The sequence below is a fragment of the Tyto alba genome, unplaced genomic scaffold (assembly GCF_018691265.1).
Source record: "Tyto alba isolate M040663 unplaced genomic scaffold, T.alba_DEE_v4.0 Super-Scaffold_40, whole genome shotgun sequence".
Taxonomy (NCBI): domain Eukaryota; kingdom Metazoa; phylum Chordata; class Aves; order Strigiformes; family Tytonidae; genus Tyto; species Tyto alba.
In genome coordinates, this window is record NW_024881316.1 from 48,199,776 (window position 1) to 48,226,798 (window position 27,023).

The 27,023-nt window shown below is 41.9% G+C and overlaps 1 protein-coding gene and 1 long non-coding RNA gene across 2 annotated transcripts in view; one reads left to right on the top strand and one right to left on the bottom strand.

The window, feature by feature from the left end:
* MSRA (methionine sulfoxide reductase A) overlaps positions 1 to 20,031 on the bottom strand; it is a 290,424-nt gene extending 270,393 nt beyond the window's left edge. The window contains exon 1 of the mRNA XM_042803094.1: positions 18,242 to 20,031. Coding sequence (XP_042659028.1) covers positions 18,242 to 18,380 — 139 coding nt within the window. The 5' untranslated portion in view covers positions 18,381 to 20,031. The remainder of the gene's footprint in view (positions 1 to 18,241) is intronic.
* Positions 18,304 to 25,349, top strand: LOC116959479. The gene is made up of 3 exons (XR_006166417.1): positions 18,304 to 18,359; positions 21,874 to 21,945; positions 23,138 to 25,349. It is a non-coding gene; the product is annotated as an uncharacterized LOC116959479 (long non-coding RNA).
* Positions 25,350 to 27,023: the final 1,674 nt, after the last annotated feature.

Genomic DNA, 27,023 nt, shown 5'->3' on the forward strand with positions numbered 1-27,023 from the left:
GACAATTCAGGAATGTTTTCATTATTGCCCAGCAGTGCTTACACAGAGTCAAGGCCTTTTCTGCTTCTCATCCCACCCCACCAGCGAGGAGGCTGGGGGTGCACAAGGTGTTGGGAAGGGACACAGCCAGGACAGCTGACCCCAGCTGACCAGAGGGGTTTTCCATACCATATGGTGTCATGCAAAGCTGGGGAAAGAAGAAGGAAGGGACATTAAGAGTGATGGAGTTTGTCTTCCCAAACCACCATTATGCGTGATGGAGCCCGGATTTCCTGAAGATGGCTGAACCCCTGCCTGCTGATGGGAAAGGGTGAATTAATTCTTTGTTGGGCTTTGTTTATGTTTTTAGCTTTTGCTTTACCTATTAAACTGCCTTTATCTCAACCCACAAGTTTTCTCACTTTTACTCTTCCAATTCTCTCCCCCATCCTACCTGGGGGGGAGTGAGCAAACAGCTGTGTGGTTGGCTGGGGTTAAACCACGACACTTCGCTACAGGACAGACTGTCTTTTCCTTGGCAGCTGACCGCTTACCACTTTCATTTATCATTTATCATTTTGACAACATAATATATGCATGACTGTGGCCTTTTCCGTGGGAGGCTGCAACAGTCGAGCGATGCTGTGGAAAAGGATTAGCACCAGAAATGGATTGTTCCAGTTGAATCCTGCTGAAAATCAAAGCAGCAAATCTGCATGCCTGAGCTATGCCGCAGTGCGGTGGGTTTAGGACTGTCACACTGTTGAGTGGAGTTCTCCAGCACTGCAAGGCAAACAAATTGCAAGTCCAAACTCTATTGGAAGCTGTCAACAACTTCCTAAATATCCCACTGTGGGAATATACTTCAGCTAGTCATCATCTGCTGGCATGACGTCCCAATTTGAAATTGCAAAATACATGGGTCAGTCTTCACTAAATGTGTTCTTCTTCAGTTTTTTGAGGACCAGCTGCTTTTCTGAGTATATCAAACATCATTTTCATTCATAGGTTAAAATGTTTTCCCATTCTCTTCATCCAGTACCACCCGGAACACTTTAGATACATGCATTATAGATATAAAATGCCACATGGAAGTTTAAACATCATTCATATCCTTAACTGCTTATAATTTCCTTTTAGATCTCAGGAGAAAAACAGATACTTACAAAAATCAAAATGTTAGGTACCCAGTTTCACAGGCATTTGTGACTGTCATTTAGAAAAATGATTACAGTGTGCAACATGAAAAATATATACATAGTACTTTAGGTAGAAGTAGTTACTCATAATGGAATCTACTTACAGTTAACTTGGGTAGAGTGAAAATAGACTTTTAATGAAATGGAAAAAACTCTCAAATAGCTTCAGTGATTATGAAAAAGGAGGCTCTGAAAAATCAAATAACTAAGAAAGAGAATTTATCCAAAATATGGTCAGGTTACCATCTCGTAATTGTCAGTCCATGTGTGAGGAATAAAAATATATTCCTTATTTTGCACTAAGCAAGGCATTTAATCTAAAATTGAGGTACAAAGTGATTTTGTGTTCGACATTCTCTTCAACAAATAAATTTTCACAAATTAAGTATTTTAAATGGTTTTTCAGAGATTAATATCTCAGAATTCCTCATCTTCATCCAGTCATCAGCCCAGAGAGTACAATTTTTTATTCATTTTCCACTTCCATTATACTTAATATTTCGACAACTATAGTACTCAGCAATATCTATGCACAGATATCCACACATACAGGACACATATTGATGATTCTTTTTTTTCTCTCTCTCATTCAAAAACCTTGCTTTTAATTGTTGTAAATTAAATCAAACACTGAGTAGGTCTCAACTGGCGTGTGAAATGCACAACACAAGGATGACTCCTTAATGAGGACTTAGGGAGAAATTTAGTCATTTAAATGCAAGAGGGCAAGTCTGACAGCCTGCACTGCCACACTACCAAAGACTGGAGAGACACTCAAGTCCTGCTGACGGCTGCTTCGTGACCGCAGGTCCCATCCTCCGGCCCTGCGTGACCAGCCCAGGCACAGCCATGCCACGCTTGTACACTCGGAAGAAGGATGGCTGAGTCCAGCTGTCGACTGGGAACAGTCCCTGATTCATAACTCCTGAACCATGAGTTCAGAGGAATGCACTGGTTGACCAGGGCAAAGGCAGACCCAGGATCTCTCTAACGATTTAACAGAGGTGAACTTAGTCATCTACATCTACAGAGCCAGGGCCCTGATACAGTTCACTTCACTGGCACGGGAACAGCCTGTGGTGCCCAAGCTGGGGACTCAGAGGCTGAATCCAGCTTTTCCTGAGTGGGATGGCATCCTACTCCAGTAAAAGAGAACATCTTTCAGGTAGTTTGAAAAGCAATTTGATGACAAAGAATGGCACAAGGGACCAAATTAAATCACATAGCAAGGAATTTAGACAACCTGGCAAGAAAACAAAGGCATTAACCCACTCAAGAGCAAGATACAATTCACTGCTCAACACAGTGTTTGAAACAGGAATCATGTTCAGCTGCAAACAACATCAGAAGACACTTTTCAGAAGCAGAATGTTCCACTTCTGAAGAAGCGAACATGGCAAACAGATACTCTGTTGGTCCTCCTGCTTAATTTCAGAAACTGCAGCTGCACTCCCGAGCAATTATACCCAAATCACTGAATTTATGATTGAATTTGTGGCAGAAATGATAAAAAATAGGAGAAGGGTAAGAAAATCCCAGAATCACTCAAAAGAATAGCTAAAAGATCACTAGTCAAGTTCTGAAATTAATATCTTAAGGAAGAAACAACCGTAAACCTATCTGTGGGTCATCTTACTGATATTTCTCTTCTTCGTGTAAAGACATATTAGTACATTCTGCTGAAGAATTCATCCTCTACATTTGGTTTGCCTGCTAATTTCTTTTCTTTCCTGTTCCATTTCCGAGTAGTAACTTTGAAAACTGTCAATCAAGATAGTACTACAATTAAGCATTATTACTCTGTGAGCATTTTATTTTATTAAAAGTTGTCTGAGTGCAACCTCTTTAAGATGAGATTTTATTTCTGCTCCCTATCACACATCAGGTCAACCTCAGTTAGTGCAAAAGCAGATTCAGACATCCCTGTTCAGGTAAAAAGGAGAATCCTTACGGGAGAACACAAACAAAAGAAAGCAGGCAATGAAGTATCTCCACATAGACTCTACATACCATAATGTTATCTCTGGTGCAGTTACTTTGCTTCTGATAATCGTAGAAAAAGTCTTAATGCAGTTCACTAAAACATACCAGGAAATCATCCACTGATTCCCTGACTTAGTATTTTGTCCTTTTTTTTAAATTTAATCTCAATATTTGAAAGTAGCACAGACGATTACAGACATTTTCTCTACAAGACCAGCAGCTCAGCTGTCAAGCTACTGATTTCATAAATCAATAATCTCCCAAAATCCCTTCCAACCTGGATTATCCTATGATCCTACTCTGCAGGGCAGCAGGTACCAGTCCCTGTCTGTGCATTCTGTTTTGCTGTCCCCAAGGACCGTCTGGAGTCATCCCTCTCCTTCCCCATCCAGCCTGCTAACTAATCAACAACTCTCCTCCCCGGCTCCTGCTTTAGGAGTGGGCTGTGCATCAACTGAAGTATAGCCAGGTTCTGGGATGAAATTTTCAGGAGCTGCAGGTTTGACAAACCAAAAAGTAAATTTCTGAGCCTGTAAATAGTAATCCCTTGCACGATACTTCTACTTTCTCAGTGGGTTCCTAGCAGAAGTTATCAGCCAGTGTCTCAAGCACCAAATCTACCCCCAAACAGAGCTTATGTCCTCAAGATGAGAGCTTCCTGTCCCACATTGAGGGATGCCAAAAAAATCAGTTCCTGCTCGAGTTCTGCTTCTCAGCCATTCCTGAAATTTGGGCGCCCTTAAAACATGTTTGGAGGCTCCTGGAAAGTCAAATTCCTGAAAAATCAAGCCCAAACTACTATAAAAACACAGATATAACCTACTTGGTCACGTTTTTTCAACAGAAAATAAGATCCTGTCTTCAAAACTAAGACAGACATAATCTCTTCACCCAGGTGGATGAAATACCACTAACTCCAATTTTACATAGCTGCATCAGGAATTAACTGTGAGCAATACAGAAGAAACTGCAATAAACATCATTATATATTGCACAAGTTTTTATCTTGTTTGAACTAAGGGCTTATTTATGTGTATTATTTTAACTGTACTAGAAATTTAAATGCAAGTTTCTTATGCATCATAAAAATCTGCAAGTCACAAAATAAGAGCACTATACAAACATATCCATACCACTGAAATTCTACACATAATAAATAAAATATTAGCATGCAAAGATAAAGCAATGACTATCACACAACAAATTACAAGCCCAATAATTCAATGTTTGCAAAGTAAAAATAAATTTAATAAAAATTACATAAAACTGAAGTTAAGGCAACATACACCACTGTAATTTGAAGGTATAAATTTGACAGGAAGACATTAATTAAAACATAGAAGCTTTTTAAGCCAAAAAAATTGAAAGTAAATACTACACATCAAAGAAATACGAAAGGACTAAAACACAGAGGTTAATAGCTAAACCATTCAACCAACCTTAAATCTGCCCTATGGTAATCTAATCTAAGGTCTATTCTGCACTTATCTTCTTTCAAATCATTAAAATATGAGGAGTTTTACTCCTGTACTTCCTGAGGGTTCTGAGAGAACTAAAGCTGCTGCACCTCTACAGTTCCATGTATGAACAGGCTAACTCTCATTTAGGATAACCTGACTTTGGAAATTTGTTTCTTTATTAGAAAATCAAAGAAAATAAGAAAAAAAAAGTATGATTCTATGAACTGGCATTTGATGAAGAAAATAAAAAAAAATTTTTCAAAGAGAACTTTTGACTCAGGGCAACCAGAACAACTCTTTGTCCAAGTAAAAATTTTCAAGGCTTTACACTGAATACCAACTTACGGGGATAGGTTATTAAATAACATTATTCCCTGAATTAATTTTGGTTGTGCTGTTCTGGTGGGAACCAGAGAAGATGATAAAAATGATTCATACAAACAAACTTCTCAACATATCAGAGGATCTCTTTGTGGCAACCGCATTGTTTTATGCTGGAGTAAATGTAACACAGCTTACCTCTCATTGAAACGGAGAGAGATTACTTTGTGTTCACTGCACAACAAAGGCATCCACATAGGCAGTTACCTGGAGTAGTTATTATGCTATAAATCCACACCTGGCTTACACTGAGCTGATCTGTCCGTGTAACCATAACATAAATCGTGAGCATGTCTAGTTGAAATGAGTGTCCATTGCAGTTACTCTTTATTTTAAGAACACCATACATAACAGAGCTCTACTGTGCTGGGAAGTATGACTATGATGTAGTTTTTGAAAAGTAACCTATTTGATGAGAACAGACTAGACTAGACTAGAATAAATTTAAGTTGGAAGGCACCTACAAAGACCATTTAGTCCAACTGCCTGACCAATTCAGGACAGACCAAAGCTAAAGCATGATGTTAAGGGCATTGTCCAAATGCCTCTTAAACACTGACAGGCTTGGGGCATCAACCATCTCTCCAGGAAGCCTGTTCTAGTGTCTGACCACCCTCTCAGTAAATAAGTGCTTCCTCATGTCCAGTCTAAACCTCCCCTGATGCAGCTTGGAACTGTTCCCATGCATCCCATCACTGGATTGCAGGGAAAAGAGCTCAACACCTCCCTCTCCATGTCCCCTCCTCGGGAAGCTGCAGAGAGAGATGTGGTTGTCTCTCAGGCTCCTTTTCTCCAAACTAGACAAGCCCAAAGTCCTCAGCCACCCCTCACAGGACATTCCTTCCAGCCCCGTCACCAGCTTGGTTGCCCTTCTCTGGACACAAAGACCTTCACATCCTTCTTAAATTGTGAGGCTCAGAACTGCACACAGGACTCCAGGTGAAGCTGCACCACCACTGTGTATAGTGGGTTAATCACCTCTTTTGACCAGCTGGTTATACTATTTGACAGAGATTAAAACAGCTTTACACTTTAACAGAAAACAGGAGAAGGTGGCACGGGGCCACTCTCTCTCTCTAATCAAGGAAATAAAAGAAAACTGAGAGATGCTAAATGGCTATGTAGACACAAGAAGAGATAAGAAGCGCAATAAATAATAGGGTCAAAATTAAAAGAATATTATAAATACTTAAAGCAGTTCACTCCTGGAAAACCATTCCTAAAGGAAGACTAAGATAGACGTGTTGATGTCTTAACCAACATCAAACAGCTACGACATTGAAATACAAGTAGTGGGCCCATGAAAGACTGTGCACTATCTGGTTAGGGTCGCAAAAATTATCAGATGGTTGGAGCACCTCTGCTGTGAGGCCAGGCTGAGAGAATTGGGGTTGTTCAGCCTGAAGAAGAGAAGGCTCTGGGGAGACCTGATTGCAGCCTTTCAATACTTAATGGGGGCTTATAAGAAAGATGGTGACAAGCTTTTTAAACTAAAGGAGGATAGATTCATCCTAGATATAAGAAAGAAATTTTTTATGATGAGGGTGGTGAAACACTTGCACAGGGTGCCCAGAGAGGTGGTAGAAGCCCCATCCCTGGAAGGGTTCAAGGCCAGGTTGGACGGGGCTCTGAGGAACCTGCTCTAGTAGAAGGTGTCCCTGCCCATGGCAGGGGGTTTGGAACTAGATGATCTTTCAAGGTCCCTTCTGACCCAGACTATTCTGTGATTCTATTGCCGCCTAAGACAGCAAAGATAAGACTCCTGTCATCACACTTTAGCTGGTTATAATGCCGATGCCTCCATCTGAGCTGGTCCCTGGACACTCCCCTTGCAGCCAGTGGAAAAAAAAGGCATTTGGGGGGCACTATTCCCTGGTTTAACTGTCTTTTGACATTCACCATGTGATGAATTAAACACGGAAGTGCCTGTTTTACCTATAAAAGCGTAATTCTGTGTATTGCTGTAGCAGTAATTGCAGCAGCAATTCAACACTACATACCTTCCAGTGACAACATAAAGCCAAAACAAGGTTTTTTTCCCCTGCACTTTCCAATCTGGTGTGGAAAGAGAAGGAGCAACAGGCAACAGGGGCCCATGTCTCTACCTGTGAAATACATCCACCAAATGAGTGTTACAGAGGCACATGTGCAATCCAGGCCACAACCTGATTTACTACATGGTATTTTAGCAATGCCTACTCGTATGTGAATAGCTGCAACCGCTCATCATTTAAAACCAACTCAGTCTTCCCCATATATGCTAACTTTGTGCTAGTGTGACTGTGGTGAAGTCAGCCAAATATCATATTGAAAAAGAAGAACATTTGTTCATTTGAGTTACACAGACACAACTGAAGACATAGCTGGCACCACAGATCTTCAGCATCCAAGCTCAAAAGGCTTTTAAATAGTAGCATGGAGATCAAGTGAAGGAAGTGAGATGTTTCTCTCAACCTTCTTATCTTCTGAGTCAAAAATCACAATATTATCTAAATGTCAAGTCAATGTCATTCATGCAATAATTGCACTAAAGATAAATGAACACAATTAGCCAAAGAAGACCAATGTATCCCAGGACTAGCACAAAACAATATAAAATATTCTCAAGTGAAAAAAAATAACCTTTGTAAATATAACCCTTGTGTTTAATTCTCATAACTGACAGGTTTATTTAACAACACAACTTTGGCAAATTCAGACATTACATCCCTTTTCAAAACAGCAACCACGAGAAGCTATTGAGTCCTGTGTACCACACCACTACCTTTTACTAGCAATAATTATCATCTTTTATTACACAACTTTGAATGATTCCTCAGAGCAGCATCCACACACAATCCTCTGAATAAAGAACCTCTGGATCCATTTTTCATTTCAGAGAGGGAAATTACGGTATCAGCAAGAGGAGTCTCCTTCAAGCATATTTGCATTCAAGAGGCTGCCAGTTGGGTAAAGTTTCTCCCCATTTAAGTAATTCTGTTTCCCAGCAACCTGCGCTGTTGCCAGGAGAAACCCCGGGGAGAGCTTCCTCCGCACCCGCCCCGCCGCAGTCCTGGGGGTACAGCTTTGTGCGGCGCTGCTTCATGCCAGCGCACACACCCGACTGTGAGCAGCATGCTAAGCAGTCCGCCAGGAACTCCGGGGACTCAACTGAGAATTTTTTTTTTTTTTTTTTTTTTTTTAACTTTATATGTTTTTTGGAGAGGGCTCAGTGATGAATGATGTAGCCCTTTCTACTGCAATGTAGTTAGAGGTGATAAGGCAGTGCAGGGTTTTTTCATCAGGGTGCTGTTACCTTGGGAGCAGCGTTTGACAGCTGGATGTGCAGCTCTGTAAACATATTTCCTGTATGCTCTTAATCTATCAAGTATTGCGTGCGCATGCTAACTTCCTTTTTGTTATTGTTTTCCAGCTGCCGAGAGCAAAAAAGCACATGCAAACAACAACAAAAAAAACCCTTAGATTGACTTAACCTTTGCCTCTCCCTGCAACACCTTCCAAAATGTAAATGTAATGGGTGGTTAAAAAGTAATTCCTGTTTTTCTAACGACAGTACAATATTTATAGTTGTACACTTCGCTTGAAAACGAGCTGTTTAGTGTTTAGATATAAATACCTGACAAGGTGGGGAAAAAAAAAAAAAGAGAGAGAGAAAATGCATGTTAGTACAGACAGGATTTCCAAGCAAATTAATCTCACACCTACTTATAAAGATGTTGTAACCACAAATTTCAGAAGTTGTCTTTCAGATAATGAACAATTATTGGGGGTGAGGTGCTTCTGCAGAGAAACGTACTCTGCTTTACATCCTTTCTGATTTGAGTCTCAGCATACATAGTGAAATTGTAATGAAATTTAATAATTTATGGAAATTGATGGCTTGGGTGTATTTGAGGCAAAGATCATCTCTTAGAATGAAGAAATAAGTAAATAACTCTTCTGAATTAGAAAGGTAAATTGAAATTTGAGAAATGCTAGACCACATACAACACTGCTACTCAACATGCTCCTGAACTGTACTTCAGTGGAGGTCAGATTTCACATTTTTTGGCCCATATTCCATATAAACTTCAGTACAAATGGGTAACTAGTTAATACTTTATGTAAAACACTGTGCCAGGTAAATAAAGTGGTAGAAAACTTTAAGTAATCAGTCCTCCTAAACCTTAAGAGAAACGGTATTTTCTTTGTCAGCTTTATTCTGAGTCATAATCTGACTCAAGAATCTCTATGTTAGACCTACAATATAGTGATATTGAATTCACATCCGAAAAAAAGTTTTATATTTGCCCATGATTAACAAAGTTTTTTAATCATTAAAGGAAAAAAATTCTATTTTTTTTTTATTTTATTCCTTATATTCTACTGAAAAAATATCTTGGAAGACATTAAGCTTACATTTTAGTTTGCAATGCTACTGCAAAATCTTGTGCCTTGAACAATTCGGCAAACTGTCAGAATATCAGGAAAAATCTGTTTAAAACTTCTCAACCTAACGCTGCATACATATTTAGGCACCGAATAAGCATAAGGGAGCAGATTTTTTCCCTAACTCTGCACAGTACAAAGAGGCCACAAAAACATGGAGATTTCCATGACATACTAATTTGCAAGTATCAAGGGATCAGGCTGTCCCATTCAGCAGTTCTCCATTTTGCCATTCGCCCTTGGTAGGAAAGTACTGATGATTTAAGAATAAGTTATTCAATGATCACAGCTCAGTGATATCCAGTACGCTTTGTCAGCGCAATGCCCTTGTATCATTATAAGTCAGCATAATTTAAACTTTAATGACGACACTGATTCACTAACTGTTGAGAAAATTACTGGATGATCCCATGCCCAAAGGGATCAAATTCCACCAGGAAGTCTTTGTACCAGGCCGGGCACATGCATAATAAAAGTTATGGACTTTTAGCCGAAGCACCCTTCCCTGTGCCCATGGCAGCAAACACAATCCAGTCAGCAACCTCCCCCAAGGGCAGGGCATGAGACAAATCAAAGTACCAAACCACAAGCCACTAATCTGACCACAATAATTTCTGTACAGTGCTTTAAGAATGGTAAAAAATATTAGCATGGACAGGAATTCCACTAAAACAAAGAGGTATTGAAGCAAAACAATTTAAGGGGTTAGTTCTGCATCTGAATGTTCATTGTGTTTGGAAACTATTACACTTCAAATGATGTCCAACTAAATGCAATGGTAGAAATCAACTAAACAAGTGCTAATGGGACATATGGTACCTAAAATCATCTCATTTAAAAATCTCTTGTGAAATAATCTCCCTGTAAAAATATACGGTATACTATTCTTCATGCATATGCACTCAATTGGGGTGGAATCTAATATGCCCAGACCCTGTGAAAAGCAAGTGATACTTCAGCAGGCAGGGGATAGAACAGGGAGGGTAAAGTAGTTGCCATAAAATACCAGTTATGTTCTGCATAGATTTAATGTCAAGAAGTGTGTCTCTGAAGGAAGAGTAAGTGATCCCGGTTGTAAAACTTCAGTATATCCTCTAGGAACTTCAGAAAAAACTGACATACCTCCACTTAGCCTGGGGAAAACTGAAACCCGTTTCAGAAATATATTCTAACCACTTGGACTCGGAGTATCCTGTGAGATTGGCAGCATGCCCCACTCTGCAACGGGTCGGACTGTCACGCAGGCAGAAATGCAAAAGTAGGGTGGCCAAAATGAGAGCAGACTGAAGGGTCTGACTCCAACCTCCTGCAGTCACTTAAAGCAGTACCATCATCCCAGGTACGCGCTTTGGCTGGTTATTTTGATGTTATCTGCTTAGGATGTTATTTCAGCCTCCCAACAGAGGAGGATCATTAAGATCCTGATGGAATTCTGTAACTGCTAGAGTATCCTAGAAAAGATGGACACTGCTGATACCACTACTGCTACAGCTTAGAGGATTGACAGTCACAGCCCAGCTGAAGTTGGAAGGGACGTCTGGAGATAACCGGGGCCAACTCCCCTGCTCAGAGCCAGGTCAGCTAGAGCTGGTTGCTCAGTACTGTGTCCTGTCAGGTTTTGACTACCTCCAAGGATGGAGAAGCTACAATTTCTCTGGGCAACCTGTTCCACTGTTCAACCAACCTCAGTGAAATAAAGTTTTTCTTCTTACGTTGAAATGGAATTTCCTGCTTTTCACTTTGTGTCTGTTGCCTCTTGTCCACTCACGGGGCACCAGTGGGAAGACTCCGTCTCCATCTCCTTTAGTCCCTCCCACCAGTTTTTCTACACATTGATAAGATCCCCCTGAGTACCATGTCCCAGCTTAACTGAACCTAGGCAGAGCTACCCTTTCACTCAAAGATCATATATTTGCTCTAACAATATCAAGGCAACTAAAGCTGAAATATTCCTGCTACATCTGAAGACAATAATGATGAAACGATGAGACTAAAAGCCTACCAAAATCTCAATTTCCTTTGCTCACTAGCCACATTCTTCTCCAGGTGTCTCAGCAAATAACAGTCAGCACAACTTTTTCTTGAGTTCAGTATGTCAAGCTGAAGTACTAATTCCATACAGAACTGAATTCCACTGTTGTATGAATTTAATGTAAAATATGTGGACTTGGAATTAAATCAAAGAGCTGAAGGAAATGCAGATCAATTGAAAAAGTTAAAGATAGAATCAGACACTATCCCAATGACTTGAAAAGCTCTTAAGTACGCAGAACATCATCACTTAAACACAAAGTTCCCAGTGCAACACTTCAACCCAAAATGTTAGTTATCCTTTGATACACAAAGAGGAAAATACTGAGTAGGAACAAGACTGCAGTTGACACTGTCACTAGTAAAATCTATTGTCTACTTCTGATATCCAAAACTTAAGGAAGACCTGAAGTAATTCATGACAATTTAAGAAACAAAAACTAATAAATTATTGAAAAACTTGCCTTCTGCTGACAATAAAAATTCACTTTGCTTGGTTTATGTCTGGTTGAACACTTTTTTAAAACGTAGGCTAACCAGCAACCTAATTACAATCCAAACGTATTTAATGAAAACCAGAAAACACATACTACCATGCTTTTCATCTTCATGAAGAAAGCTGTACCAAGCTGCAGTGGTTGGAAGTTGAAACATAACAAAGTGATTCAAAATACGCACCTTTTTAATGGAGAGAGTTATGGAACAATGGAACAATTTATGAAATTTTACTGTAGATTCTCTGTCCAATGACATTTTTAATCAATGTTTTCTTTAAAGAGCATGATCTGATTGAAGCAATAATTAATTCATGGAAATGCTGTGCTCTTTTTTATACAGAAGGTCAGACTAAAGTTCACCATGACCTCCTCCACATTTGTAATTATTGCTCTATTAATCTATAAATATAAAGCTAAGAGGCTTAACAGGTTTAAACAATCGTAACACTGTCTACCCAGGAGCTGTACCTTTACTGCCTGAAAAAAGTTAACCCACTACAGATGTCTATGTTACACTATAAGTACCTCTGATAGGAATATAGCTGAGACCACATAGAGAGATATTTCCTAATGCTACTCATTGGGACCAGTGGGACAAAACATTATTTTAATTTACTATACTATTCTATCTCAGACAGAAAAAAATTACGAGTGTGTGTGTGTATATGTTATTATACAATGTCTTGCACAGGAGGTTCCCTCTACATTATTAGGGCTCCTTCACTACTGCTCCTACCACTATCATAAAATAATATAGTCAATTAAATAGTGTAAGCAATATATACTCACACACGCATAAAACACAGCCATGTTTTAGCAGTAAAGTAACTAAAATTAATTCTGAAAACTAGAGTTATGCTAGAAAGGTAGAAGCAATAAATAGTACGTGATTTTACTATAAAGCACAGTATCGTATCATCACAGATACAGAAATTATATGAAAGAAATCATTTTCAAAAATGAATGCAGCAGGTCTACTGCAAGGAAAGAAAACAGCACAACAAACTCTAATTCCCAGATTATGAAACTTGTTGAAGATCAGATAAATCCAACCTGATTACAAAAAAGAGTAAGTGAAGCTCAATGTTTGTATTGTTTTCAGCTCACAGGATGGTATTTTATCCCCATTTAACTGACTTCTACAAACAGAACCCTTTGTATCACAAACCAACTACTTCCAGTCACTTCACAGAAATCCATATAATTATACAATGTTTAACTGCATAATTTTCCTAGACTCAGATCCTAAATGAGTAATAACCTTACAATAAAACACACACAAAAAAAAAAAAAATAGTTATGCGGACAAGGTCAAATCTCACATAATCCTGTGGTCAGCAAATTATGGAGAAATAGAAATGTAATTTAGCTTTTCACAAGAATAGATTAACTGCAACTTTCAAGCTGAAGTTGTGTCTTCTTCTTTTCGGTCTGCAGCAAAGGAGGGAGCTGTCTGAATCGATCCGTACTCACAAGGTTTGTGAATGGCGATCAAGAACCGTCAGCACGAGAGGTTCCTTGCCAACCAACAAATCTCAGCGAGGGGCAGAGTGCATTCCTGCCCATCTCGCACCCAGAAAGCACAAACACCTCTGGTAGTTTGGGAACCTCCCTCCAGCCTGAACTCCCAAGAGTGGTCTCGGGCTGTGGGGAGAGCCTGGTGCTCCTGCGTGGGGATCACAGCAGCCTCACCTTGGAGAGGTGGCTCTGGCCACCGAATCGCTGCAGCGCAAGGGAAGGAGCTGCGAGAAGTGAGCACCCTGTGTCGCATCAGGGATGAGGAGCAGATCAACAGGATCTTCAAAGAGACCACACAGAGAAGCTAAATGTTCTGCAGCTCTTCACCTAGGGGATTTATGAATCTAAGTCACTTGTCTCCCTCATCTAAGTGGTATGTGACATTAGGAAACAGTTAGAGGCCCTCAACACCACTGAAGATGAACTGGACGAACACCTCGGGTCACTGGATTAGGATCAGTGCTAGTTACTGCTTAAAAGAAAGGTCTGGCAGATGTTTTCCTCAAATGTCTGCACACTAAGGCAAGGTTTGGTTCACAAAGAAGAAGACTCAGATGTCCAAGTGTGGTCACAGACCTATGATGTGATCAGAACCAGAGCTGGCACAGCACACACAAGTTGAGAAGTGACATGGATGGGAACAAGGTACATAGGAAAGATTAGCAAAGACTAGGATGGGGAGCTGCATTCCACAGAAACAAACACCTTGACAGCAGAGAGCTCCAGTGTGGAATTTAAGTCACATCAGCTGAGAGTCTCTGAGTCAAGATCAGAGGGGAGAGACTGGAGGTGGTGTGGTCTGGGGTCTGCTACAGAGCTCCTGACCAAGAGGAAGTACGTGGACGAGGCTTTCCTCTCCACAAAGAGCTAGCAGAAGTCTCCAGTCTGCAGGCTCTGGTCGCCCTGAGAGATTTCAGTTCCCAGATGTCTGCTGGGAGGGTAACATCAAATGGTTCAAGCAATTCAGGGAGCTGCACTAGTGACAATTTCACACCAAAAGTTTCAGAGGGAACACCAGGGATAATGGTTGGTTGCTGACTGGCTGTTCAGAGCAGGGAAAAAAGCGCAGTGTCGCAGCAGTAGATGGCAGAGAGCTGCAGTGACCACAAGATGATGGAGTTCAGGATCCAAAGGAAAGACAGAAAGGTAAACAGCAGATTTAGCATTTTGGATTTTCAGAGCTCAAACTCTGGCTTATTTAGGGAATTTCTAGATAGAAGCCCCTGAGAAGCTGTCAAAGGGAAAAAACACCCCTCAGGGCAGTCTGAATTTTGACCAAAACTTTCTGAGAGTGTTAACGAACAAAATATGCAGAAAAACTGTGAACTTCATCAGAAACACAGAGCTGCTTAATGACCTAAAATGCAAAAAGAGAGCATACAAGAAGTAGAAACAGTATCAAGCAACAAAGGGGGTATATAAAATGCCTTGCCTAGGAATTTAGGCACAAAATCAGAAAGGCCAAAGCTGGAGAAAACTAGATAGGGATGCAAACAGCAATAAGAAACTATTCCACAAAAATGACAAGACTAAAAAGAACCATAGAGAAAATCTGGGTGTATTCATGAATACAGAAGACAGTGTAGAAGTAGTACAGAAAAGACTAAAGTACTCAAAACCTCTTTTGCTGAAGTCTTCAGAAACGAAGACTGCTCCAAAACCTCTGAGTGCACTGGCACAGTCAGAAAGAAAAGCAGCAATGTCGGGAAAAATATGTTATGGATACTTAAATAAGTTAAATGTTCGAGGAGCCACGTGGGGTTTTTCCAGGGCTGTGGAGGAAGCTCACTGGTGTAATCATCATAACACTGTGAGAGATTTACATAGAATGATATCTAGAAAAATCCCGGTCACTGAGGGAGATCTCTGATGCCTATAAATGAGCTATAGTAACAGTCATTTTTAAGGAAGGTAAACAGAGGATTGAGGAACTGTAGACAGATCAGCCTCAGCTCAGTTCCAGGCAAGATCATGAAGTATGTCCTCAGAACTGATTTTGTGCAAACACAAAGAGAACGGGAAAGTAATCAGGAATAGTCAACATATTTAGCAAAGGCAAATCATGCTTGACCAGCTGGGTTGCCTTTTATGATTAAATGACTGGCTATGCAGATGAGGGCAAAGCAGTAGATGTAATACATGTTGACTTTAGCAGGGCTTCTGACACCATCACTTAGAGCATTTCCACTTGGAAGCTGAGAAACTACTGGCTGAAGAACATATTGCTAGGTACGAGACACATCCAAAATTGGCAGAACCAGCAGACTCACAAGGCAGTGATCAATAACTTGATGTCTGGTGTGTAGCAGGTTACCCTAGGGGCTGATGCTGAAGCCAGTATCATTCAATATCTTAAACAATAACATGAATGATGTGACAGAAAACATGCTCGGCAAAATTGAGGGCAGCGCTAAACAGAGAGTGAGACTGAAGAAGCCAAGCATCAGAGCTTCAGTCCAATGAGACCTTGAAAAATTTCAGGTCTATACCAACAGAAACCTCATGAAGGTCAACAAGGAGAAGTGCAAATCCTGGACCACTGCAGGATAATCTCAGACCAGCTGGAAAGGACCTGTAATTATGCTGGATGCCAGGTTAAATATAAGCTAGCAATGTGCTCTCATTGCAAATGAAGCAAACTATGTACTGGGCTGTATTGCAAGGACTGTGGACAGCAGAGTAAGGAAAAAACCCTCTCCTCTATGCTGTAGTGGTAAGAATTCACCTGGAATACCATGTCCAGTTCTGGGTCCTCAGTTCAAGAGAGACATTAATAAAATGGCAAGGGTCTGTGAGGTCAGTGGTCAAGTTGGTCAGCAGTCTACAGCACACAAACCTAGAGAGCTGACAGAGGCTGGGTGTTTTTCAGCTGCTGAAGGGTAAAATAAGGGGCTATCATACAGCAGCTGAATAGAGTGAGAATGAGAACTCAGCCAAACCCTGCTCAGCAGCACCAGACAGTATCAGAAAGGCCAGCAGCTACCAACTCTGCCGTAAGAGGTTCACGATGCACTCGAGAAAAAACTCTCTGACTAGAAGGCAGCACAGCACTGTCACAGGGACTGGACTGGACTGGAGAGCCCTTCCAACCAACACTCCTCTGATACTGCAATCTAAGATCAATTTAAACAAAGAAATGTTACTAAATAAATGTTAGACAATGTTAAAATTTTAATTGCCATTCTTTTCTGAAAGTAGCTTACATCTTAAAAATTTTAACTTTTGCAACTCACTGGAGTTCCATGATGTTATGAAGTACATAATATTAAGTTTAGTCATAGAATAAAAACATCCAAAAAATCTCCTGTTTGGCCTTATGAGGCCATTTTTTATACAGCAGCAAAAAATTATTTAATCTATATATATTTATGTATATTTATGCTTTACAAAGCATAAAATGGGCCTAGCATATCTTCTGTCCAGGCTTTTATCCACCAGCAATACGAAGGTGCCACTTTAATCCAGACAATGTGCTACTCTCCGTATAGTCTCTAGAGTTCATTGCACTAAGGACATCAAGCCCATCTCTGCACCCCTCCTTTGAGTCTACCTTCTCCACATCAGACATAATACTCTTCCTGGTATCTTCAATTTCACCACTACATTCTTGCTACCTTCAGCATTTTACCAAATATCTATACAACACAATATTTTATTATGTTCTCAAACACTTCTTCCACTGAGCTTATGACATCATCCATTTACTATTCTCCAACCAGCATTTATGTACCTTACATGTTTAAATATATATTTAAGTACACAGACTTTGTTAGGGACCTTAGGTACCTGGAGCAAAGATACATATAAATAACCAACTTGTACAATGGGAGAAGGATCATGCATGTGAGAGCATCTAGGTGCCACTATAATTCCTAAGTGATGACAGTCATCTTGCAATGTTTTCAGTTCCTAGGAGGGCTGACAGATGGCAAAATTGCTTAATTCTAGGTTGCTACTTTGCTTACCTGACAGCACCCATTTACTCAAAACAAAAGGAGTAGTACTGGAAAGATTCTTCCCTGTGCGGGGGGTGAGGCGCTGGCCCAGGGTGCCCAGAGCAGCTGTGGCTGCCCCCTCCCTGGAAGGGTTCAAGGCCAGGTTGGACGGGGCTGGGAGCCCCCTGGGCTGGGGGAAGGGGGCCCTGCCCGGGGCAGGGGGGTGGAACTAGATGGTCTTTAAGGTCCCTTCCCACCCAAAACAGTCCATGGTTCCATGAAAGAATTACGAAGAACTTAAAAACACTTTGCAGAAATGAGGGTTAGGACATCCACACCATGCTGAGGTATTACTTTTAGGTATTAACAGAGAAAGGGCTAGGTAAATCTGTTTAAAACCCTGAATAGGACTAGTATGGCCCTAAAAATTAAACAGAAAACTCCTATATGGCCAAGAGAAAACCAGGCATGTGCTTGCTGGCTGCTCCGGCAATCGATTAATTCCTATTCTTACGACAAGGGTGCAACAGGAAACGTCACCGTGCCGCTAAATCACGAAACAACCGCGCTCCCAACGCACCCTCCTGCCTCTCGCCCGACTGGGGGGCCGCCATGTTACTTCTCCCCCCCACACACACACGTCCCGCCCCAGACCGGCGCGCAGGCGCCGCAGCGGCCAGCGCCCCGGGTGGGCGGGCTGTGCGCATGCGCGCAGGCGCCGCCACTTCCCTCAGGGACGCGCCGCTTCCCTTCCCGCCGCGGGGCTGAGGGAGGCGGCGGCGGCGGCGAAGAAGAAGAAGGGTGGGGGCGGCGGGTGGTGTCGTCCCTACCTGCCACCGGGATGCGCTGGCTGCGGCCGGGGAACGCTTCTTTCTTCGGCGGCAGGCGGGAGGCCGGGTCGCCCATCCTGAAGGTGGAGCTGCGGAGCGGGCGGAGGAGGAGGAGGAGGTGCCGCGACGCTGCCGGCATCACCCCTGAGGGCAGTCGCGGCGCGGGGGCGGGGGGGGGGGGGGGGGAAGGCGGGCCGATAAGGGCGGGAGCGGAGCGCCGGCCCTTTTCTCCCTCCCGCCATTGGGGAGCGCAGCCGCGGCCCTCACACGCCGGGGTGCGTGCCCTGGAGGCGGCACCCCCTGCCCCCTTGGCTCCGAGGGGGAGCAGCCGTCCCCTGAGGTCAGGCTCGTTCCCCTTTTTCCTCTCCGTAGTTTCCCCCCTTCCTTGAGCTCTGACTTACTGAGCTTTCTCCCCAGCCTTACTCTCCGAGCCGTGTGGTGTGCTCCATGCCCTGGAGCCCCCCCAGCGCCGTTGTACCCAGTCTCTTTTTGCACCGGCTCTGCCGCAGGAGGGGTTTTTGTATGCATGCCCCTCTTGGGGTATGTATGTATGTCACATCCACCCCCTGGCTTGCTGTCCATGCTCTCAGTTGAGGGAGGGAAGGGTTGTGCAAACATACTCAGCAAAACATGCAGCACAGACTTGTATGCAGTAATTGTCTTTATTGTACAATATTTTTTTTTTCCTCCAGAGTTTTCTGGTTGTTGATCTGTGCCGCACTCTCCTACGTTATGTTTAGCCAGTGTACTGTGTCATGCCAGTCTTGCAGAGTACTCTGAATGAAGAAGCTTTAAATAGCATACATCTCCAGAGACCAGTGCCTGCACATACGTTTGCAATAAAAATATTGAAACAAAATGTGAACAGAGTATAAGTGCCTGTGAAAAATATTCACCATATTGGGGGGGTAATATGATGCATATTGAACATATAACACCACCAGGTTGCTAACAGAGATTTACAGAAGCTAGAACAATGGTGTTATGTTTTTCAAACAACTGAAGCTCATTCTGTGCATATACTCATGGTCAATAGAAGAGACATTTCTGCAAAACCTTGCAAAGGAAGTTTGTGAACTAAGCAGGGGTCTTGCACTCTGAATTTCAGAGTATGAGAAAAGATAGTGCACAAGTAAGAAGTAGCAAAGTTATAGAGAGAGGACGTGATAGTAATTAAATGCAAAATTAATCTGGAGGGTTTTGAAAAAGTTGGGTTGTTGGCTGAATAGGAGTGAAGATAAAATGACAGACCGATGCCTAGTCTGCAAGAGGAAGGCCAGGTAACTCTCAAAAAGTGGTCTATGGCAAATGCAGTTCCATTCAGCTCATAATCAATCTAGATTTTACATGGATGTGATAGTCTGGAGACATAGAATTCATATTTATTAAGAAGTGGGATATTTACGGCAATGTTGACAATTCCCAGATGCTCCTAAAAAAAATAGAGAGAAGCAGGAAATTCATGTTTCAGGAGTCAGGCTTTCTTTAAAATTAAAAATTCAGATCGGAACCTGAGAGGCAAGCTGTCCCATCTCTGTTTTCAGATTCACCGTTCCTGTGTTTGAAAGGCAAACAGCATCCTCTTTCAGCATGAGTAGTCCCAAGATTGCAGTCCATTTTTCAAGTTTTGTTAAATTTTGATAGTTAGAATCACTGAGATCAGTACTGGAGAGGACCTCAGGTGACCTCCAAAAACTTGCGAGAACCTGAAGAAAATCCATTAAAAAGAAAAAGCGAAAACAGAGATGCGTATCATAAATAACTATGTGGTATTTTGACAATACAAGTTGGTTCAGAAATGCTTGATAACAAAGTGTGAATTTCATTTAAAACATGTTCACCTAATTAGCTTTTCTCTCATTTCTAGTCACGCTGACATTTCCCAGCTCTTTCTTACTTGGTAAGAAGCCACTAGAGATGATGATGTCCCCTGGTTTTATACCAGCCATTTCTTCTGTTTCACCATATTTATCTGTACTTGCTCCACTCTGCCAAGAATGTGCTTCTAAAAAACTCATCACTTAATGTCACGATGGATGGCAATGCAATTTTCCTGTAAGAGTTAATGTATCTGCCTGTGAGCCGGACTGCCCAGCCTGAACCTTGAGCATCCTCGCTGCCTCTTTGTGAAGGGTTACATTTTCACTGCCGTCTTCCTTGTGTGAATCGAGGTCACTCAGAGGTGAAGGGCAGAAAAACAGACTAATGTTTGGCTGTTCAGCCTCACGGATGAAGTGGCTGAGCTCTTCCAGAGCCCTGATGTGCTGTGACACACCGGCTGCTGAAAAAACAGTGTTGTGTCCCGTCAAACGATCCCAGTGATCCTCCACACCATACCTGCTCTCCCTCTGTATTGATGTTATGTGTATCTCTTAAATCACAGGTGTCCTTGCGGGTACGTTAAGTCTTATGGGGAAAAAATTGCTTTGTCATCCACTGCATTCAGCTGCTTCATTGGTGAGGCTGATAACGGCAGAGCAGGGCACGAAAAGATCGGCGGCGGGACTCCAAAACAGCGGTTAGAGCAGTGACAGATAGCGGGGCTGTTGATGCATTTCGATTACAGCTATTATGGTCAGGAAACAGTCTTTCATTCTGTGTTTGTAGGGCACTTCACACACTGGCCCTGCTTCGTAACTGGATCCAAAGTATTAAATAGTAATAAGCCATCATGCCACTTAAATAAAAACTGCTGATTTTCCAAAGTGCTTAGTGCTTCTTGGCTCCGTGGAAAGAGAATACTTTGTAAATTAGATAAATCCTGCTTACATTTCAGGAAAGTGTGGGCTGTCCGCTTTTCTCGTTCCACGGGTTGGGGTCTGGGTGGGAGAGTCTGAAAATCACACTAACTTTTAAAAGTTCTCTTGGTATGGATTTGCCTGTCCAACCAAGCAGCATAACATGATTATCTTTTTGTTTATAGTGCACTGTGCTTCACACTGAAACACACTTTATTTGTACCAACACATAGATTGAATCAAGAAGTATATCAGAAAAAAAGCCTAGATTTAGGCACCTACACAGTGCTTGCGTTCCCATGTAATAATCACAGTATTCCCAGCACAGCAATGTTACTGCATGTGCTAAAAAATTTCAAGGAACCCGTGTGAAGCAGGAAAAAGAGGGACGAGGGAAAGAGAGCAGGAAAAAAGGGGGTGGGCTTACCTGTGTCCTTTCAGCCAGGGCTCTACACAAATTCCTAGTCATCCAGTCCTAGGAACTTGCTCAAAATGTACACAATTTTTTCCAAGACCTGACATTTACTGTACATAATCCTTTCCTTCAGAGTTAAATTTGCTAGTCTGTGGTTTAGGATAGATGTGTTTTTGCCATGTAGCAGAATTTGCTGTATCTTCAAACCACTAAAGCCCTGTGTAACCACCTCGTGGTAACAGGCTGATTACGAAGGCAGGTTTGTGCTGCAGTGTGCATCTCCTGGAAAAGCAATCTTTTGATCTGAAAACGTGCAGCGAAAGAAGATCCCTCCACAGGCTTTAGTGGATTATTCAGTGCTTGATTACTGTTTAAAATATGCGCCTTATTTTTAGGTTAGCTCCAGCTCCCACCCATTATATCTTAGCCTGCCTTTCCTAAAACGAAAAGATTTCTTTTATCCAGTTTTTTTTATCCAGATTTAACTGCTGTAACCTGTGGTCACCCCTCAAGACAATATAAACAGGACTCTGGGAGTTCATCACGGTGAAGTATGTTTTCTAATTCTTTAAGTATTGTCATTGCACTTCCCTGTGCCCTCTCTAGGTTTTCAAATGACGTATTTCCTGATTTATTTTTTTTTTTCTTCACTTTGATGAAGGTGTAAATAATGAGTACAGCACTCTGGTACCGGTCACACCAAAGCAAGCGCGGGTGTAACGTGGTTTCCCCGTTCCTGCTTGGTTTTGCACTCATCTATCCAGGGGCAGTATTAGACCTTCCAGCCTTAGAGGTACACTGCTGTGCCTCCCGAGGGCTCCTCAGGAATTTATTGCCAACATACAGAAATACATAGACGATGATGGCAGATACAAAGGAGATTGTGTTCTATGCTTAGCCCTTAGCGCCATTTCAATTATTATTATAGACTTGTTCTGATCCCCCATCTTGGTCACTACTGCCTCTGCAGTTTTTGGGTCAACTGCTAGCAGTTGGAAATCTTTTTCCATGTTGTTCATTATTGATAAAAATGTCAAATAATGGAGCTTAGGACTGGTGCCGACATGACATCACACTGACCTTATGATGATTGCTTCATTGCAATCACATTTTGTGACTGGTCAGGTAACGAGACCACTGAAAAAGCATGTGTTTTCATCGGAACAAACCCACTGGTCCCCCAATTTTAGCAAAAAGACATGAGCTGGTTCTAAGGGGTTTTCAATCAAGGGAACTGGAGACTTGAAGTGCCACAATTCTTTTTGGAAACAAGAGACCTGAATTCCTGTATCAACAGCTGTATCCGGCACCCCAGAAGGACAGCGAAGATGATAATATAGTAAAGCAATCTACATGAGACAGTTTCTAGAGAGAGGCAGGGAGATTAATCAGTCATTCATCTGCCTTCCATTTGGGATCTAGATGAGCATTTAGATACAGATTAAGCTACATAAATTATACTAAAAATGGAACTGACGTAGAAGAGCCATCATGCACTGTACCTCAGAATAATGTAGTGATTTGGGATTTACAGAGGGATGTCAAAAACAATGGGCAATTTAATAGAGTCTACCGTACGCGCCAGGGAGAAGGGGAAAATGCAGGATACAAGCAGCCTCTTCACGCAGGTTCTGCTTTATTTTTCTATTGCACTGTAGCAATTGCGGGGGAAAAAAAAAAAAAAAAAAAAAAGGTGCTAATTAATGCAACAAGCACGCTATCCGCACGTTTTCTTCCTGGCAGGTATAACCCTTGGTTCCTGCTTCAAAGTGCATCTTTATAACCAGTGTTTGCACAAGCCGAGGTGATGTGGACACCTGCATTTTGGTGTCTGCCCGCTTGGGACTCGGGTTCTGAGCTCTTGCGACAGTCCCTGAAGAGCTGGTCGACGCGGGGCTTGGTTTCGCTGCCGGCACGTAGCGCCCTCGGTGACGCCCTGGGGCCCATCGCCCGCGCTGTGGGTGCTCCTCCAGGTTGGCTCTGGTCTCACAAACGTCTCCTGTCGTACCTTCAAGCTCCACGCAGACATCTCTTGACGGTGTAGAACGTTTCAGAGGGCTTTCAAGCACCCCCCGTGGAAGCGGCTGAAAAAAGTCCTACCATCAACAGCGCGAGGAGAGCAAGTCGGCTGAGAAATGATCACCGGTTCAGAACCTCATCCACTCCTGCTTCCAGCGGGTATCAAACAGAAAACCCTCGCCTGTCTTCAGGGTTCAGGTGCCCTGTGCATATGGAGACATCTGAAAGGTCTCCGAATCTTGAGCCAAATCCTACCCAGACACAAAAAGTCAAACAGCTTCGTGCAGGGCTGTCTGTCGCTGCGGAGTTTGTGTCCTGCAGAGATGCAGACACCCGCTAGAAATGAATTAACACTTGGCAGCCAGGTCGCTGGTCGCCCAAGAGCTAGCAGGTATCCCCCTTCAACAGCGTGGCTTCTCACAGCTCCATAAATTTCCTGGGCTTAAGAGAAGTTACCAGCAGCTGCGGCTCAGCCCTGGGGTTTTTAAATCAAGATATCCCACTGTGGTACAAAATATTCTATAGGTTGGGTTCCAATTTTTGAGAGGGGAAATCACCGCGCACATTGAGCGGCCAGTGCTGCACACATCAGGTTAGATTGTCATCAGCATCGTTCCCTTCCCTGCCTAAAACCTGAAATTTTAACACAGATTTCATTAGTTGGGAGCTATCGTGACACGGCCTTTCTCTTCATAAAACGGTAACTTGGGAAATAAATTTCTCAATATGTTCTGAACAGTTCACTTAGGGATTTCTGTGGTTATATCACCCTAAACTCTTGTTTTGCAGGATAAACTTTATGAATAGAAATAAATCACCGCAGGTGAGGGCAGAGAAAAGTAGTTTTGGGTGGGACTGATACCACCTAACTTTAGCTGTTTTGAAGTACAGCAACCCATCCAAGCTGGGCATCCAGATATTTTTCCGTAGCAAACAACGGAAGAGTAGCATCTTCAGAACATAATTCATCCCATTTTAAAAGAGGAGAGTGGAGCAGGCAGGATGGACTGTTCTCCAGAAAGGCTTCTTTCATTCAACTCACATCAAGTGCCCTAGTGAGTAGCTTAGAGTAGATAGCTTGATTTTTTTTGATAACTGAAATTAGGCAGAAATTGTTTCCTTTGTTTACCTAGGAGAAACTGCAGAATTTTAAAGCAAATTTCAACCCCGTAAAAATGTTACTCATATTACACATTTACCAGCCATTCCAAAATAAATCAGCTATTTAGCACAATATCCTTCACATTCCCCATCATAATGAGTATTTTGCATTCCCCACTCCAGATTTTCCTTACTGATCTCATAGTTCTCAAGATTTATTCCCTTCCTTACTAAGACCTTTTTTTCTTCCTGAACCCCAAATTCAGATTTGCTAAAATATTTGTCTTTTTGAAGTTCTTCCAACTCACTGAAAGTCTGAAGTCCATTCAGATAAATCCATATGAATGGCTAAAATATATTAAGGACTTTTCTTTATTTAAACTGTCAATAATGAAGAAATACAGTGATAACATGTAAACTGTCCCTGGACTTTGGGGTAACATTTCTCTAAGGCAACTGCACAGCCCACTGCTCTGCTGGAGGTACTGATGTGATCTAGCTTGCAAATACAAAGAAACGGTGTATAACTGAATTTCATTTATAATCTCCCATATTAAATTCTGCAGAGAGCACCAAATACCTTCAAAATCTGTAAAAACATCACTTCTGTAAATAAAGCAAGGATATTTTTTCCTAGCAGGCTGACTTGTAATAGATTAGATAGTGGAAAAAGTATTGCATGTCACCTAAAATGTATTTTTGGCAGCCTGTTTTGCTTATATGCATACATATATATACACTTGGTCAAAATATTGTGGCTTGCTTTGTGATTCTGTTTTCATCTGACAGCAAAACCGTACAATAATAATAATAAAAAAAAAAAAAAAAAAAAAAACCTAATGGAATCAATTAAGTTTTTTGGTGGAAAATTATGCAACATAAGCATGCTTCACCGGTGGTTTTAAATGCGTTGCACAGTGTCTAGTGGATTCCTTGGCTTTGTCAGTCGGCGCTGGTTTGTATGCGGTGGCACTGATGACTTTATGAAAACAAATGACAGAGTTGTTTACGCTGCCCTACTAAAGGAAATAATCGTATTTAGTAGTGCTGGTTTCCCAGTAAAAAAAAAAAAATAAAAAAAACAACTCTTGTGCTACATGCTGTAATAAGCTTTTTATAAATGTGCTCATGTGGTGCTCAGCAGAGCCTGCTGTGCCAATACTATAAAACTGAAAGGGAGCTTCATAAGCTTTAAGTGCTATCGTATATTATCGTACGGCAGCATTCCCCGTTATTAATAAAGTTCGTAAGAAATACCCAGGCAAAAGATTAAAAATACATGTATGCTCCTATCCCCGGTAATAAAGGCTGATGTTGTTTGGGCCGCTCATTTATTTGCTTGCCCTATATGAGATGTTTGAAGGAGTGCAGTGAATGTGATTGAACAGATGAGCTTTCCCTCCGGGCCCCGCTTCGCCCTGCCCAGCATCTTCCCAGGGATGCTGGTCCAGGGATGCTGGTCCAGGGATGCTGGTCCAGGGATGCCGGCTGCTTCCCTGAGCCCTCTTGCGGGCTCCTTCCTCCACTGCAGCAGGCAGTTCCTACAACCCAGGCAATTAGTGTGCTCCAAGGAGATGATCTTTATGAAACGTGAGCTGTTTCCTCATCCCCGTGCATAAGAAAAGCCTGTGAAAATAAAATAAAACTGGTATTTCGTTAAAGGTGGTGAGAAATTTTTAAGGCTCTGACCACACATTTCTTATTTTCGATGCTGGCATCCAGCAATAACAGTGATTATTGAATTGCAACACAGAAGGCTCTTCTGGGAATAGATATGCAGCACAGCCTGTCATTGCTTGGCAAAATGCACTCAGGTGCTGATGTAAACGGAAAGGTTGTATATTTGAGATAGTTTCATTGGAGAAATCATAATAAAATGGATTAAGAGACACCTGAAATGCTTCTCAGTTTTAAACAAAAATATCAGGACGTTTCCTGACAGCATCTGGATTCTTGAGGGAAATTAAATGCCAGGTAATATTCTGTTTGGAAGAAAAGAAATTAACAGCATATGTAAAATATATCTGACTGCCTATTAAATTATCTTCTTTATCATCCACAGGATGTACTGACTTTCGATTCCATTCTTTATTGGAATTGCTCCTCAGTATATCGCCGCGTGGTACGTAGAGGGGGGCACAGGTCTGGACCATCAAAGATACCTGGGTATTGAAATCCTGTTGGTATCTGGATATTTGAGTCCCAGAGGAATCAGTGGGTCTTTGTCACCTCTTCTGCCCCCCAGGAACTTACATTCCAAATGAAACAGAATATCCCAAGGCCATAATAAGCCCAGTGCAGGTGTTGTTTATTGAATAGAGTTTTTCATGGTGATGGGGGTAGGATTAGTAGGCTAGTTTAGAAACAGTCGTGTGAAGAGGATTAAAGTAGAGATGATCCACAGAAGGGTGTGTTTTGACAACTGTATGGGAGAAGGCACCGAGATGAGCATAAGAGGGTTGAGAGTGACACAGAAGAATGGTCTGTTATAAAACCAGATTATGGAGAG